This window comes from Acartia tonsa, chromosome 2, assembly GCF_053477335.1.
Source record: "Acartia tonsa isolate MP-2025a chromosome 2, ASM5347733v1, whole genome shotgun sequence".
NCBI classification, from domain to species: Eukaryota; Metazoa; Arthropoda; class Copepoda; order Calanoida; family Acartiidae; genus Acartia; species Acartia tonsa.
The window spans coordinates 6629326-6643615 of record NC_137261.1 but is presented as its reverse complement, the minus strand read 5'-3'; the positions used below and the strand labels follow the sequence as shown (position 1 = coordinate 6643615).

Here is a 14290-nt window from a genome sequence, read left to right as displayed (position 1 = left end):
TTAAATCAATGTAAAAACTAAGATGAATGTTTTTTTTATATTTCAGAAGTGGTATATTGACTGGATGTGTATGAGTATGTGGCCGCTGTGGCTAGGCGGGCATAGGATCCTACCCTGCTCCAGTCTGTGCAGCCGAGTCCAGGAACACTGTCCATTCAACATAATTATGGAGGACGCCAGTACCGCAGGCGGAGACCCGACTTTCATATGTGAAGGTAAAAAGGGTATAGGATATACGTAAATTTATAGACATGGAAAAATTTGGAACACAGTAATAGTGTCTGACTGATTATGACGTAACAAAAAAAATTAGCCAATGAGAGGCCACTATAAATTTTACAATTGGTAAATAACGGCCACTCATTGGCTAATTTTTTTTTGTTACGTCATAATCAGTCAGACACTATTACTGTGTTCAAAAATTTGTCGTCAATTTAGCTTGTTAATATAGACTTCATTTATTGTTCAATTCGTTCATTCAGTAGGAAGGGAGGAGGATTATGCAAAAAAATATTTTTATTTCTCTAATCATTTTGTTGAAAGGTTATCACCTACTACCTCCTTGCTGTATTTTAGAGGCAAAGAAGGTGTATCAACTTTTTTTTTTTATAGCTAGCCGGTTCTTTTAGCAAGTAGTAGATGTAAAATTTTTCATAGAATTCAGATATGCAATCGGTTTTTTTGTAGACCTCTTATTTTTTAAGTAATTTAAGTTTTTAAAAAAAATAATTAAGTCGGTTTTAAGGTACTAAAATGCAACAAAATAAAAGAAGAAAATGGCCAGTAAGAACAAAAATAGTAAGATCTTTAATTTGACACCTTACTTTTAAAATTCTGTTGAGTAATTATTGAAAAAATCTATTTTTTTAACCTCGGTTTAATAAAAACTTTAGACCTAAATATTTTCTCAAACAGACATAAAAAACATGGGTTCATATATACCTTTAGAATCAGAAAAATATTACGAATCCATTGTAAGCAAAATTGAAAAAAAGTAAAAAAATAAAAAAATAAACAATTGGCCAATTATATTTTTTGTTCAGGCAACACTATCGTCTTCCCTTTTTTACCCCCTTTTTACCCCCTCTTTACCCCCTTCCCATTTTTATACTCAATTCAAGAATTAAGACGTTGCCTGTACAATATAATATGATATTTTCATATAATTCCTTTTATTGTAGTTTATATACTATATTGTAAACTTTTTTTTTCAATTTTGCTTACAATGGATTCGTAATATTTTTCTGATTCTAAAGGTATATATGAACCCATATTTTTTTACCTGTGAAATAATAAAAGTAAGTTCAAAGTTTTTATTCTCGTGGGTTTAAAAAAATCGATTTTTTCAATAATTACCTGACAGAATTGAAAAAGTAAGGTGTCAAATTAAAGATCTTACTATTTTTGTTCATAATGACCATTTTCTTTCTTTTTTTGTTGCATTTTAGTACCTTAAAATCGACTTAATTTTTTTTTTTTAAACTTAAATTACTTAAAAAATAAGAGGTCTACAAAAAAACCGATTGCATATCTGAATTCTATGAAAAATTTTACATCTACTACTTACTAAAAGAACCGGCTAGCTATAAAAAAAATAGTTGATACACCTTCTTTACCTGCTTTTCTCTATTTCTTTTAAAGCCGTTTAAGGTAAAACTAAAACCTTTTTGCTTTTAACTTTTTAATCCTAATACAAAGTTAAATAAAATATTGAGCAATTTTGCAGAATGTATTGTTAATGTATTGTAGTTTTATTGCCATACTTGGCAATAATTGCCAATATCAGGCAAAAAATACTATTGCCACAAAAAAAGAAATTAGGGTTATGCGATATTTCTACTTTCATGGTGATTAACAGATCCAAATCGGTGCTTTCCCTCAAAGTGCCTAGTAGAGCACAGAAACCAACTTTTTGAAATAAAAACGTGTTTTTATTTTTCAGATGTTAGGTGGGTTAAGTAAGGTTCATAAATAAGTCCTGCGCGGTGTACTTCTTAGGGTTAGCTAGCTTTAGGTGCTGAAAACATGTTTGTTTTTATAAAATTTGAAAAAATGGGGTAATGGTTGGTTTTGGTGTTTCATTCAGAGACATTTTTACTAATTATTACTTTTTTGGAAGGTTTTAATAATAGGTTGCAATTTGCATTTTTGACAAACACGCAACTTCCTAAAAATGCATGTCTCACAATTTATCCTGAAATATGATGTGGGGATATAGACATAGTGTTGTTGATATTTGTATGTTGAGAACAACTAATTTTGATTTAGTAAATGAGAGGCTCCAATTAGATTAGCTTCCAGGCGGGATCAGTACCCCCAGGGACGCAGGGATAAGACAACGCAGGAAAAAAATCATACCCCAGGTTGTAGTGGGTTAAATACTGAATTTTTCAGCCGGTAGTTTATTTGGCAAGCAAAATAGTTGAATTTAAGCACCATTAACCTATCCCTCCCACCATCAGTACCCACTTTAGTAGTGTGTCAACAAAACATCTAAAATATTCAAGTGCATAAAATTTGCAAGAATATAACAAAGTGTGTCATAAGCCAAACTGAAAGGTGATTAGCTTCGGCAAAGGCATCCATGGCATTACCCCTGAGGAAGGTAGTAGGTACCCCATTCTCTAATTAATTGGTTTATCATTGCAATTCTTATGGGATTCACCTTATTCTGAAATATACTTTTGGGCTCATAGTTTTAAAGTTCCAAATAACAATAAGACGGACAATCAGTTAGACACTGTACTTCTTATCCTATGTATGTTATTATAAAAAAAAGTAGCAAGGTTGTATGTCTATAGCTTAAGTTTTTAATGACTACTAAAATTCAGTGAATCCCCAATTCAGTCCCATGATGGTTTTAAGACTATTTTATTCATAGATTAGGTGGTATTAGGCTATTTTTCCTGTCCTTCCCTTTCCCTTCGAACACAGAGTCCTTAAATGCTAGGGGGTGCAGCAGCTAGCAGTATATATATATAACATAAGATACATGCGCATGGGATCCTTTCTACTTCTTTTATATTTGTAATTTCTGTTTAAAAAACAAATTTAAAAAAATTCATTTACATTGCTATTATTTAGTTTTTGCTTAATTGTGTGATGAATTCTAAATTGTGAGAAAGGAAAGGGTTGCTGAGATTTGATGAGGCTGTTTAACATAACCTTGGCACACGATGTATTTAACTTCACGGATCTAGAGACAACAAATAAATTTTCTACCTAATTATCTTCTTATAAGCTGGAATATACGTTTTGAAGTGGGAAAGGGTTAAGGTTTAATTCCGTTGTCCTCTCCATCCTTGAGTCAACTTTCATTAGAAGCGCAGCTGCTATTGTAGTCGACGTAAAACTTCAGATATTTTACGTTAAAAAGAAGCTTTATAGGCTTATATTACTTATCAAAAAAATGCACACATCCCTACAAACTAACTTATTTAAAACGCACAGACAAACTAATTTCAAAAAAATATTCTAAATACTTAATCTTACCATATAAATTAGTAAAAGTTCTCCATTTTAGGGAAGCTTCACATAGGTCCTGGGATAGTTTTAGGCTATTTCAATTTTAGATTTAATTCTTTGGATGTTTTATGCTATTTTTTTCTGCCCTCTCTTACCCCAACCAACACAGAGCCCCTTGATGCTAGGGGCACAGCCGCTAGTTAATCTATACAACAGTCTTGATTTGTCCCTGACTTCATTTAATTATATGTATGTAATCCGTGTAACTTTGATATATATATATCCTCAGAAATCATTTAATAACGGACAGACTTAAAACAATATATTTAAATGGTAATAAATTTAGCATAAAAAAAAACCAAATTATATATTTTTTTTTATTTTATTACAAACATTTTCAACTTGCAAGTCTGAGATTAACCTATACAGATTGATGATTTATGATTCTTTTTAGCTGCTTTTCTATATACGCTACACAACGACACATTACAAACTTTCCCGATTTTGTATTACTTTTGAGGAACATGATTCCAGTTACGTCATATTTTTCTTTCCCGAAAAAGAGAAGGGGGGAAGAAAAAAAAGGGAAGGGGGGAAGAAAAAATAGATGAGAGAAAAGGGGGTTTTCCCCATCTCTTTTGAAGAGATTTTCTTCCTCCCTTCCCTTTTTCGGGAAAGAAAAATATGACGTAACTGGAATCATGTTCCTCAAGAGTAATACAAAATCGGGAAAGTTTGTAATGTGTCCTACACAACTAGTGTATGTAAATACTGTCATAACTCAAATGAGTTATTTATTGACAATACCTACCAAATATTATTCAGTATACTGAATAAAACCAAAACATTAGGCTGTTAGCCGCATTCAATCCCAATGCTTAACCAAGTCTTGATATAGGCCACCTGATAAGCCTCAAGACGGACCAAAAAGAGAAAACATCTTTAAAACCTAAAAGCTTGGCTACCGAGCCATGCTTTAAGATAGAATTTCCCTTTCCAAGCACCCTTTTTAATACAATGTAATACCTAAAATAACAATTTACAAATATCACGTTTGGTTCTTTAATAATTTTTGTATGTTAGAGGGTTTCAAAATTATTTGAAGTAGTTAGATTAATGTGCGCTGTAGTTAAACAATAAACATTGGTAACCCAAACAAATATTAATCTTATAATGGTATTTTTTCTTCCTGCGGTTAAGCCTCTAGCATCAAGGGGATCGGTATTCGAAAGTAACAGAGTGCGTCTAGAAAAATACTTATAACCATCCCAAGACGAAAATCTGAAATTGAAAAAGCCTAAAAATCTCACAGGACTTTTGTGAATCATATCTAAAATAGAGAACCAAATCAGTAGACAATGAGATCATTAGCTTCAGACCAAAACCCTTCAAATAATAGGATTTGATAAACTTATTATGACAATAATTTTTTTTTTTATTTCTTAAGACGAAGCCCATTTTGTTCCGAATTTGTATCACTTTTGAAAAGTGCGACTCCAGTTACGTCATATTTTTCTTTCCCGAAAAAGGGAAGGGGAAAAGAAAAAAAAGGGAAGGGGGGAAGAAAAAAGAGATGAGAGAAAAGGGGGTTTTCCCCATCCCTTTTCAAGAGATTTTCTTCCCACCTTCCCTTTTTCGGGAAAGAAAAATATGACGTAACTGGAGTCGCACTTTTCAAAACTGATACAAATTCGGAACAAAATGGGCTTCGTCATTTCTTAATCTATTATAAGGATGTTAACATAGCATCATTGGTTGTATTTATGGATGCTGTGAGTATTAGTGCAAAAAATATGACGTAACAAAAAAAATTAGCCAATGAGAGGCCGTTATTGACCAATGGTGAAATTTATAGTGGCCTCTCATTGGCTAATTTTTTTTGTTACGTCATATTTTTTGCACCAATACTCACAGCATCGTATTTATGACATGATGTACAGAGAGAGAGCAGTTGTTTTTTACCATCCATACATTTTTGAATAAATTGGCTAAAACACATCTATTTTACTTTTGCTGGTTGTACCAAATGCAGTCCCGCTAGCTAGTAAATAGACAGGACAAGAAAATATAAAAAGTCCGTGTTTTTTTTACACTCTACTGTACAGTTTAGGTATACAAAAGTTAATCCAAGTTTTTATTATCTTACCAAATTGCTTACTAGTTTTTCCTTTAGCAAAATAAAATAAGAGAGACTAGAAGTAGATGTATAACAAATACGTTGTATTTTTGTCTGCTTTCAGCTAATACGGCATGAGCTGGTTGTTATGCAGTCGTTGCAGATAATCATTTAATTTCGTGTAAGATCTACGCTATTGTTGAACATATATACTGTATTTTAACCCTCTAAATAAATAAACAAATTTACAGATTATGTAAGTATGAAATTTTGGTCAAAAAATACAAATTTTCAACGAAATGTAACACTTTTTTTACAAATGTATTTGAAAATAAATCATAGAAATGTTTAGAATCTGTCAAAAAACTACATGATCATTTTTCTGGATTAAAAATGATCAATTTATTGCAATATATGAAAAGATGCATTACTAACAAAATTGAATCTCCTAAGCGCACAAAGTTATAGCCAAGATCACAAAGCAAACAAAAATCATACTATATTATACACTTACTTATACACCTCTTGAGAGGAATGGGGTGGATTCGACCTTCATCAAACTTTAGTTTAAACAAAGATGACAACATCCATAAAAGCGAAGCTCTGAAACGATATGACAGACGAACATTAACTTTTGTTGAGTGTCAGAACTGAATATACAAAATATGAAAATAAAAGGTTTGACAAAATTATACGTAAATTTGTTGCAAAACTTCTTAAATATAGAATTCTGTTCAAAGACATACTGACATTTTTAATACTTGATTATAGAGATGCTTCGCTCATAATATTGTACCTTATTGTAATAGGAATTAGTAATAAAAAAATCAGATCGATCGGATAATTTTATCACATAAAAAATTGTTATTAAAAAGTACAAAAATCAACATGTTTAAAATGGACGTACGGACATTCTGGTAACGATTATAGAGTTGCTACGCTTTCTAAGTCGCACCTAACTACTACAGGATTCACCATGCAAAGTTTGAAATCGATAGGACAATTTTAACATGCCTAAATTAATGAATAAAAGCTAACTATCTCGGACGGACGTACGGACGGACGGACGTACGGACCGACCCTAATTATAGAAAAGCTTCGCTTTTAAAAAGAAAAAAGGGGAGATTTTCTTTAGAGGGTGGATGAAAAGCTTAATGTAAGTCCAGCGGTTTTCTAGATTCTAATGTACAGACAGACAAGTATCCTGTTACTTTTATATAAGGATTTGAATTTCAAAAAGTTGACATAAAGAATTTATTTCAAATTTGATTTTGAGATGTTTTTTGAAGGACGAATGACACAATATGCTAAGAGTATCATGCCTATAATATGTCATGTATGTTCTTATTAAGTATTCTGCATAAAAAAAGATAAAGTAAAGTGTAGTAAAGTTTGTTTATCAATATGTCTGAAAATCATGGGGATATGTTTATTAAATCTTATTTCTTCAGTTTTATCAAAAAATTATATTGAAGCAAGGATAAGTTAATAAAAGATAAATTTCGGTCATAGTTAATAAATAAATCTTTGCAATAAATGTTGCTGTATATTTTTTATGGAATTACAAAAAGATACATTATACATTTTATATATCAAGAATACATTGAATTAAAGACACCTTGATATCACCAAAGCATTTGATTAACTTTCATTAAATTTATCATTCTTTCATATTTTGAATAGATATATACAAAAAAAAGTTGATTAACCTTCAGTCATTTAATGTTTCTTTAGAAGAAAGATAATTTTTTTGCTAACATGCCCTATCCTTGCTTCCCCAGAAGAGTCCGAGTAAAAAGATTGATCTGAAGTAAATTGAATTATGGAAAATTAGATTATATACTTATATATATATATATATGTATATACATCAGAGGACATCAGGGTTGGGCCATGTTAAAGTACAGAAACCTGATCCCTAAATATTAAAGTTTATTAAAACTTATAACTCATTTCTTCCATTTTTACAGGTAAAGGTACTTTGTGAGAGCAACTTACATTTTGATGTGGATATTATTTTTTCATTAACTTAAACATGTAGTTGTCAGGTTTCTTTTCTTCGACATGAACCGATCCTGAAGACCTCTAATGGACATACGTGTGGTCAAAGAGTTAGCTTTTTACACAATTTTTATCTTAAAGACAATTTTTTAAGAATTAACTTTAACGTTCAGATTTGTATATTGCATTCAATAAAATATTTTAACCCAGATAGAAGTGATGCAAATTTTTAAAAATAATTACCTTCATTAGAATTCATGACCTTGTTAGTCTTAAATATTTATGAGTTAGAAGTTTCGGAACTATTTTCCCCTCCCCCACCCCAACAAATTTCACTACTCTTACTTAGTCTTACAAGACAATAACGCTAATATTTTTGACTTGTTAATCAATCATTCTTATTTTCAGACCCTATAGTGATAAACAGCAGCTTCGTGAATCCTGTGCACCAGAGCAGTAGTAGCGGGACTGAGTCTGACCCCAGCAACCAGCAACAACATCCTGCCTCACTCCCCTCCTCCTCCCCCCCTCCCCAGTGTTGCGCTCAACCTGTCCAGTTGACCGTTGGGTCATCAGCTGAAGGCGGCGGAGCCGACGGCACAGCCGACCCACCGGCCGGCGGCTATGTGGACCTGAACGCCACCGTTTGCTTGCCGCTGTTGCGGGAGTGGACGGGCGGTGTTGGTGGCGGGAGCACGGCCTACTGTGATAGCGGGTACAGCACAGCGGCGTCGGGCGGGCTGCGCCTACTCAACAAAAGCCTGACCCTGCGGCAAATTGAGGCGCCCGCCATACAGTCAAACTGGTTCTGGAATCTAGTGACATTAAATTCTGGCGGCGTCGGACTTTGGACCGCGTCATCCCGGCCCGCTATTCTCACGTTATTGTTAGCTGTTGTCTACTTTCATCGTTGCCAATATTGTATAGAGCAAAGAAAAGATTATTCAACTAGATTACCCAGCTAGTCAAAGTATAATTTGATTGGGTTGTAACATAAAATTGAAATAAGAAATAATTAAAATTAGATCAATTACAACTGCACTAGTGAACAACAAAGTGACTGTTCTTCCAAAAAGTGTTCCATACAACTATTACATATAAAATGATATATAAATATATTATACAAAGATTTGTATAATATAATATAAACTAGAACAAAGTTATTATTAATGAGAGTGATTAAACGCCAAAGCTTATACAACATGCATACATAAATATTCTTATTTTAGCCTCTAGCACTACATACACTTTTTCACACAACAAAATATATAATTACAAATTTTATGAAAAATCTACATCATAAAGTATACAAATCAGTTTTTAAATAGCAAACAAATCCTTATATTTTTTTAAAAATTTTAAGGTTGCAAATTAAAGATTAAAAAAGTGTTAAGTCTAAAAATACAAAATAAAGGGGTTGTTTGGTTTTGTATTATTTCTGTTTTTAAAAGATTAAATTTTGGACATTAAAGTGTATTACATGTTAAAGATTGAAGCTAAAAGAATAAAAAGCATTAGGTGTTGATTTAAAAGCTAATACAATTATTTTTGCAAAATCTTTTAGTGATGCTTTTACTTCCAATGAAAAATTTATATATTTTCATTGAATATCACAAGAAAAAATTGCAATTCATATAATTTTATTAGAACGTTATTGATGAATAATTATTTTACATAATTCACTCGATTGTTGATTTACTATCTGTAAATTTTATCAATTTTATTGTAGAAAAAAAGGTTTTTAAAAATCATATCAAATCTATTTTTCTGACTTGCAAGGTATTTATTATAATTCTTTGCTAAAATTTATTTAAATTTTATTGTTAAACATTTATTATTCTATACCATCTATATTCTATAATATCTTGTCATTAACTAAAGTTCTTTTTTCATTCTTAAAACTAATTTTAAAACAAAATTATTGTTGAGATTGCTTTTTTGCGTATTGATCTTTCTATTACTGCAAGGACAGGCAGCTTGATAAAACTATTACTTATATTCATATATTTAGGTAATACTTTTAAGATTATAGTTTTGAAAATATGCATAGGTGTCTCTTTAAAATAAGATTCTTCTTTTTTAAATTGTAGTATATTCAAAATAAATATAAATTTAATAAATAGTATTCTAGAAAACCTCTTTTCAAATAAATAATCTATACTAGGAATTTTTCAGTAAATTTTTAAAAAATTCTCCTGTAGTGTAAATTCTTATTGTAATTAATTAGCTCTGAAAACAGCCAGTAATAAATCAGCCATGACAAATTTCTAAGACAAGTCATATGGTTGACGTTTACTAAAATTATTTAAAAAGTGGATAACGGTAAAATGGGTTTTTGGAGGGCTTAAATCATGGTAGCATATTTGATCTAAACTATAACTTTTTCTACCTACATTATAAATAGAATGAAAAGTCTATCAAACACACTGTCAGAAAAATTAATTTTAAAATTATTATTAAGATTGAAAAATGAACTTAGTTTTCCAGTATTACTTTTCACACACCATCTAGCTCATGTAATTCTTTCTAACATTTCTTTTTTGCAAAAGTTGACTGATAATATACTTGATTTCTTAGTTTAACAAAACAATGCAAACAACATCAGGCAATTAATTATTCTATTTTTTTCCATATTTAATGATTTGATTCGATCAATATCTTTTGGAGAATTTTTGACTATAGCAGATATGCATGGCGTATTATCAGTCAATAATTTGTTCCTTAACAATGTAAAACAGTGATAAACAAAGCACAAAATGCATATTGTTAAAAATAGTTACTAATATATACCAAAAATTCAATTAAAACATATTTTACTTTTCAAAGCTGTTGTTTATGTACCAAAAAGGGACCTTTCGAGTGAAAGATTTTTATATCTATAACCAATTAGCCATTATGTATATTTTAAATACATTTTTAAAAAAGAAATAAAGTCTTGATCTAACAAAAGCAAACAATGCCTGAATTTTTTAAAAATGTGTTACAAAAAAAACATTTCTATTTAACTGGTCTAAATGGTAAAACTCATTAAATCTTTTGTTTAATGGTCCAATTCCATTTTTAAAGATTGATTCTTGAAAATATTCAATATTTATATTAAAAAACCTTACATTTTATTAAAGGGATTGTAAAGCATTTCATAACTCAGCTCAACCATGACATTTTATCTTTTTTAATGTTTTGAAAATACAGCAAAAAAAAAGAAAGCAATTATTTACTTATAAAAATAAAATTTCTCGCCGTTTTTTTTTCAATCGCTGAGTAAATTCTTTTTACATATATTTTGAAATATTAGAGTTTTCCTTTAAAAAGCTACAAAATTGAATTAAAAAACGTATATACTTTGGTTCATCTGTTTTGCTAAATGAGCTTATGTAGATGATATTTCTATAGGTTTTGAGTTAAAAACAATGCTCTGCACTACCTTGAATTTTAGCAGATTTTAAAACGTTTAAATAATTCTTTAATATCTCAAACGGATATGATATACAATATAAAAATATTAGTCAGAGAATAATAATGTTAATTTTTCTACATTAGTTAACGAATTTATTGGAATTGAATTACCTACCAAGTATATAAGACAAGGCGTGATTTTTAAAAACATTTTAATGTTATTGTTGATATATAATTTATTTTATAAAAAAAAATATGTAAAACAAGATGCTATTTTATTTAAAGTCTAGGATAAATTTATTAAAATGTCTTTTAATTTTATTTAGATTTAATTACTAAATAAAACTGTTGAGCTAAATTCTTGTTGCTTGATATCACTTGCTATTATCATATTTACACCTATTTTCTTCTTTATATTACTGCACAAATTTACTCTGAAAAGCACAAACAAAAATTATTTGAAAATCTGTCATTTAAAATCTTCTAATAATAAAAATGTATTATAAATTGTTTGATAAGAGGTGCTTTGTCTTTAAATGATCTAAATCATACATAGAAGAAAAAAAGAAGATTTTGAGGGGTTAGGATTTCATTGACTATTTCAAAAGTACAAAATATTAGATTTAAAAATTATTATTTATATTGTTTATATTATTTGTTTATTTCATTCAAACAAATTTGAATTAAATTTTATTTCTAATTTGCAAAATATAAGTCATTCTAGAATATAACTTCATATCACAAGTCTTTATTTTTCATCTAAAGCAAGAAATCCTAATCTTACCAAAATCTTGATATTTTTTTTTCGATTGTGAACTTTTCAATTTGACCGTTATGAAAATTATGTAATTTTTACATAACTTTACTCGACATTATTATAATGTAAACTAATCATAAGAAAATGAATTTTACACTATGAATAATAAGATTATTTTCATTTATACAAATATATACATAATTAAAACTTTCTTTGTTAATTATTGATTAATTAAAATTACAAGAATTAATGTATGCGAAGTAGTAGATGCTAGTAGAAAAAAAACGTTTTTTAGGTACAACAAACTCATATAATTCAAAATTTCACTTTGCACTTAATTAAATATTTTTACCAACATATATTGACAAAAATAGTGTATAAATATCCCTTGCGCTTGATTAAATGAAATAACCAAACTGACATTGCTCTTTAATTCCAAGCTATTAAATTAGTTTTGGTTTCAGTCCTAAACCTCTAATCTGTTATCCCAAAACCTTAATGTGTTAAATTTAACTTACAAAGCTTCTTAATTAATCTTTTTTAAAAAATCTTAAATAAAAAAATCATTATGTTAAAACTTACTTAGCATTCTATTTAAATTTTATTATTTAACTTACTTACATAAAGATAAGTTACAAGGCATAAAAAGATTGATGGACAAACGGATAAAGAGACTTTTAGAGCAGATGTACTATAATAAAAAGTAGTAAGATTATATTTTCTGAAGCACAAGATTTCGATGACTATTGAACCAATTAAGTTCTCCAATTAAGGGAAGCTTCAAATAAATCCCAGGTAGTTTTTGGAATTTTATTTCAATCTTTGATTAATGAGTCAATGGATGCTGGCCCTGGGACTGCAGCAACTAGTCATGAAGAAATAAAAAGAATATTTTCTCGGTTGTCATATAAGATAGATAGCTGAAATATACATATATTGAATATTCCTATAGCCAGTGTGCATTTAGTCTATATATTATTTTGTCCGTATGTCTGTCGTTCATGCATTAAAAAAAACTTTTTTATTATTGGGTTGCGTGATAATTTTTTTTTTGCATATTCTCTCGTCTATTTTTAGCAAGTGAATGTCCACTCATTTGTCTGTTTGTCTATCAATGGCATGTTTTGCTTCGCTGTTAAATGATAAAAAGAAGAAAAATACTTTTATTTCCATATAAAAATTGTGAGTTATCCCGCCTTTAAGCGTTTACATGCTTACTTTTTCCAACCTCGTAATCTCCAGAATCTCTTATGCAATAAATCATGGACACAGGGATAGGACAATGAATTAGAAAATTTTTCTTCTCCCAAATTATAAAGTTTGGATATAGGTCTCTAGGGGCACGAAAAAATTGGATGAAGAATAGTTGTGAAATGATTTAAATTGTTATTGCTCCTTCCCTCTCCCTGGTAATATGTGGATAACTTTCTCTTAAACTTTCTCCCGTACTCCTTAACGTAAAAATTGGGTTCCAGCAAGGCCCAATCCCTTCAGCCCCCCCCGCCCCCATAGTCTCTTATCTCAACGGAGGCAGCAAGGAGATCCCTTTCCTCTGGTGGATTCCCCTTGGAAGGAAAAAAGATAATAAAAGGGAAATAAATATATCTGTAAACTTGTTACATTAGAATCTTTCATTTCTATCATACAATGAATATCTTTTGTTCTTTATTCTTTCTTAATTCAACAATATTTTTAAAATGATTGTATGAATTTATAACAAAATTTCAAAACTACCTAGGTATCATTTTACAAAAGTTTTCATGTGAAGAAAGTCACAAGAATAATGGAGGTTATAAGTAATTAAAGAATATATTTTGTATTTTTGTCTTCTTAAATTACCTATGTTACATTAATTGTTTGTTCTTATTTTTTTTGAATTTATAGTTTTCCCTCAGTTAGTTCAAGTGTCCCATTTTACTTATTATAACAGTTAGAAAGGCCTATAATACTTTCTCTTTTCACAATGTTTACTTGAATTTCTGCCGGGTTTGTAAACATTAAAGATACGTTTCATAGATATAATTTTAATTATAAATATATTACTAGTAAAAGGGGCATATCAAATACTTTGCTGAAGTCTACAGTACTAATAAAGGTAGTAAGACAAGAGAGGTAATGTTTGATAGAGCCAATAGGAGAATCGCATCGGAACTTACATTAAATCTCATTGGTTGAAATTGTGTACACATTTCATTACGAACGAATGTTTTTTTTTTCATTTCATACATAGATAAAAGTCAGCTGTAAACAATATCATTTCTTACTTCAAAGCTTTACTGAATCAAACTTACTTGCTCAAAAATTTCGTCATAAATGAGAAAGCTTCAAACAGAGGTGGATTTTTAAAGAAATTAGGCTCGCTACTCGCTGGTGAGACAAAATTATTTTTGTGAAAAATCCTCAAAAATCTACAAAAATTAAATAAAATCATAAAATGATTATTAACATATGATTTTGTTTAATTTTTTTAGATTTTTAATAAGCTTTTGGATGATTTTTCACAAAAATAATTTTGCCTCACCATCGAGTAGCGAGTCTATTTTTTAAAGAATCCA

General features: G+C 29.6%; 1 protein-coding gene across 1 annotated transcript in view; it reads left to right on the top strand.

The window, feature by feature from the left end:
- Window positions 1-11624, top strand: part of LOC145335337 (uncharacterized) — a 50117-nt gene extending 38493 nt beyond the window's left edge. Inside the window, exons 10-11 of the mRNA XM_080181075.1 lie at window positions 47-215; window positions 7991-11624. Of these exons, the coding sequence (XP_080037201.1) occupies window positions 47-215; window positions 7991-8547 (726 nt within the window). The 3' untranslated portion in view covers window positions 8548-11624. The remainder of the gene's footprint in view (window positions 1-46; window positions 216-7990) is intronic.
- Window positions 11625-14290: the final 2666 nt, after the last annotated feature.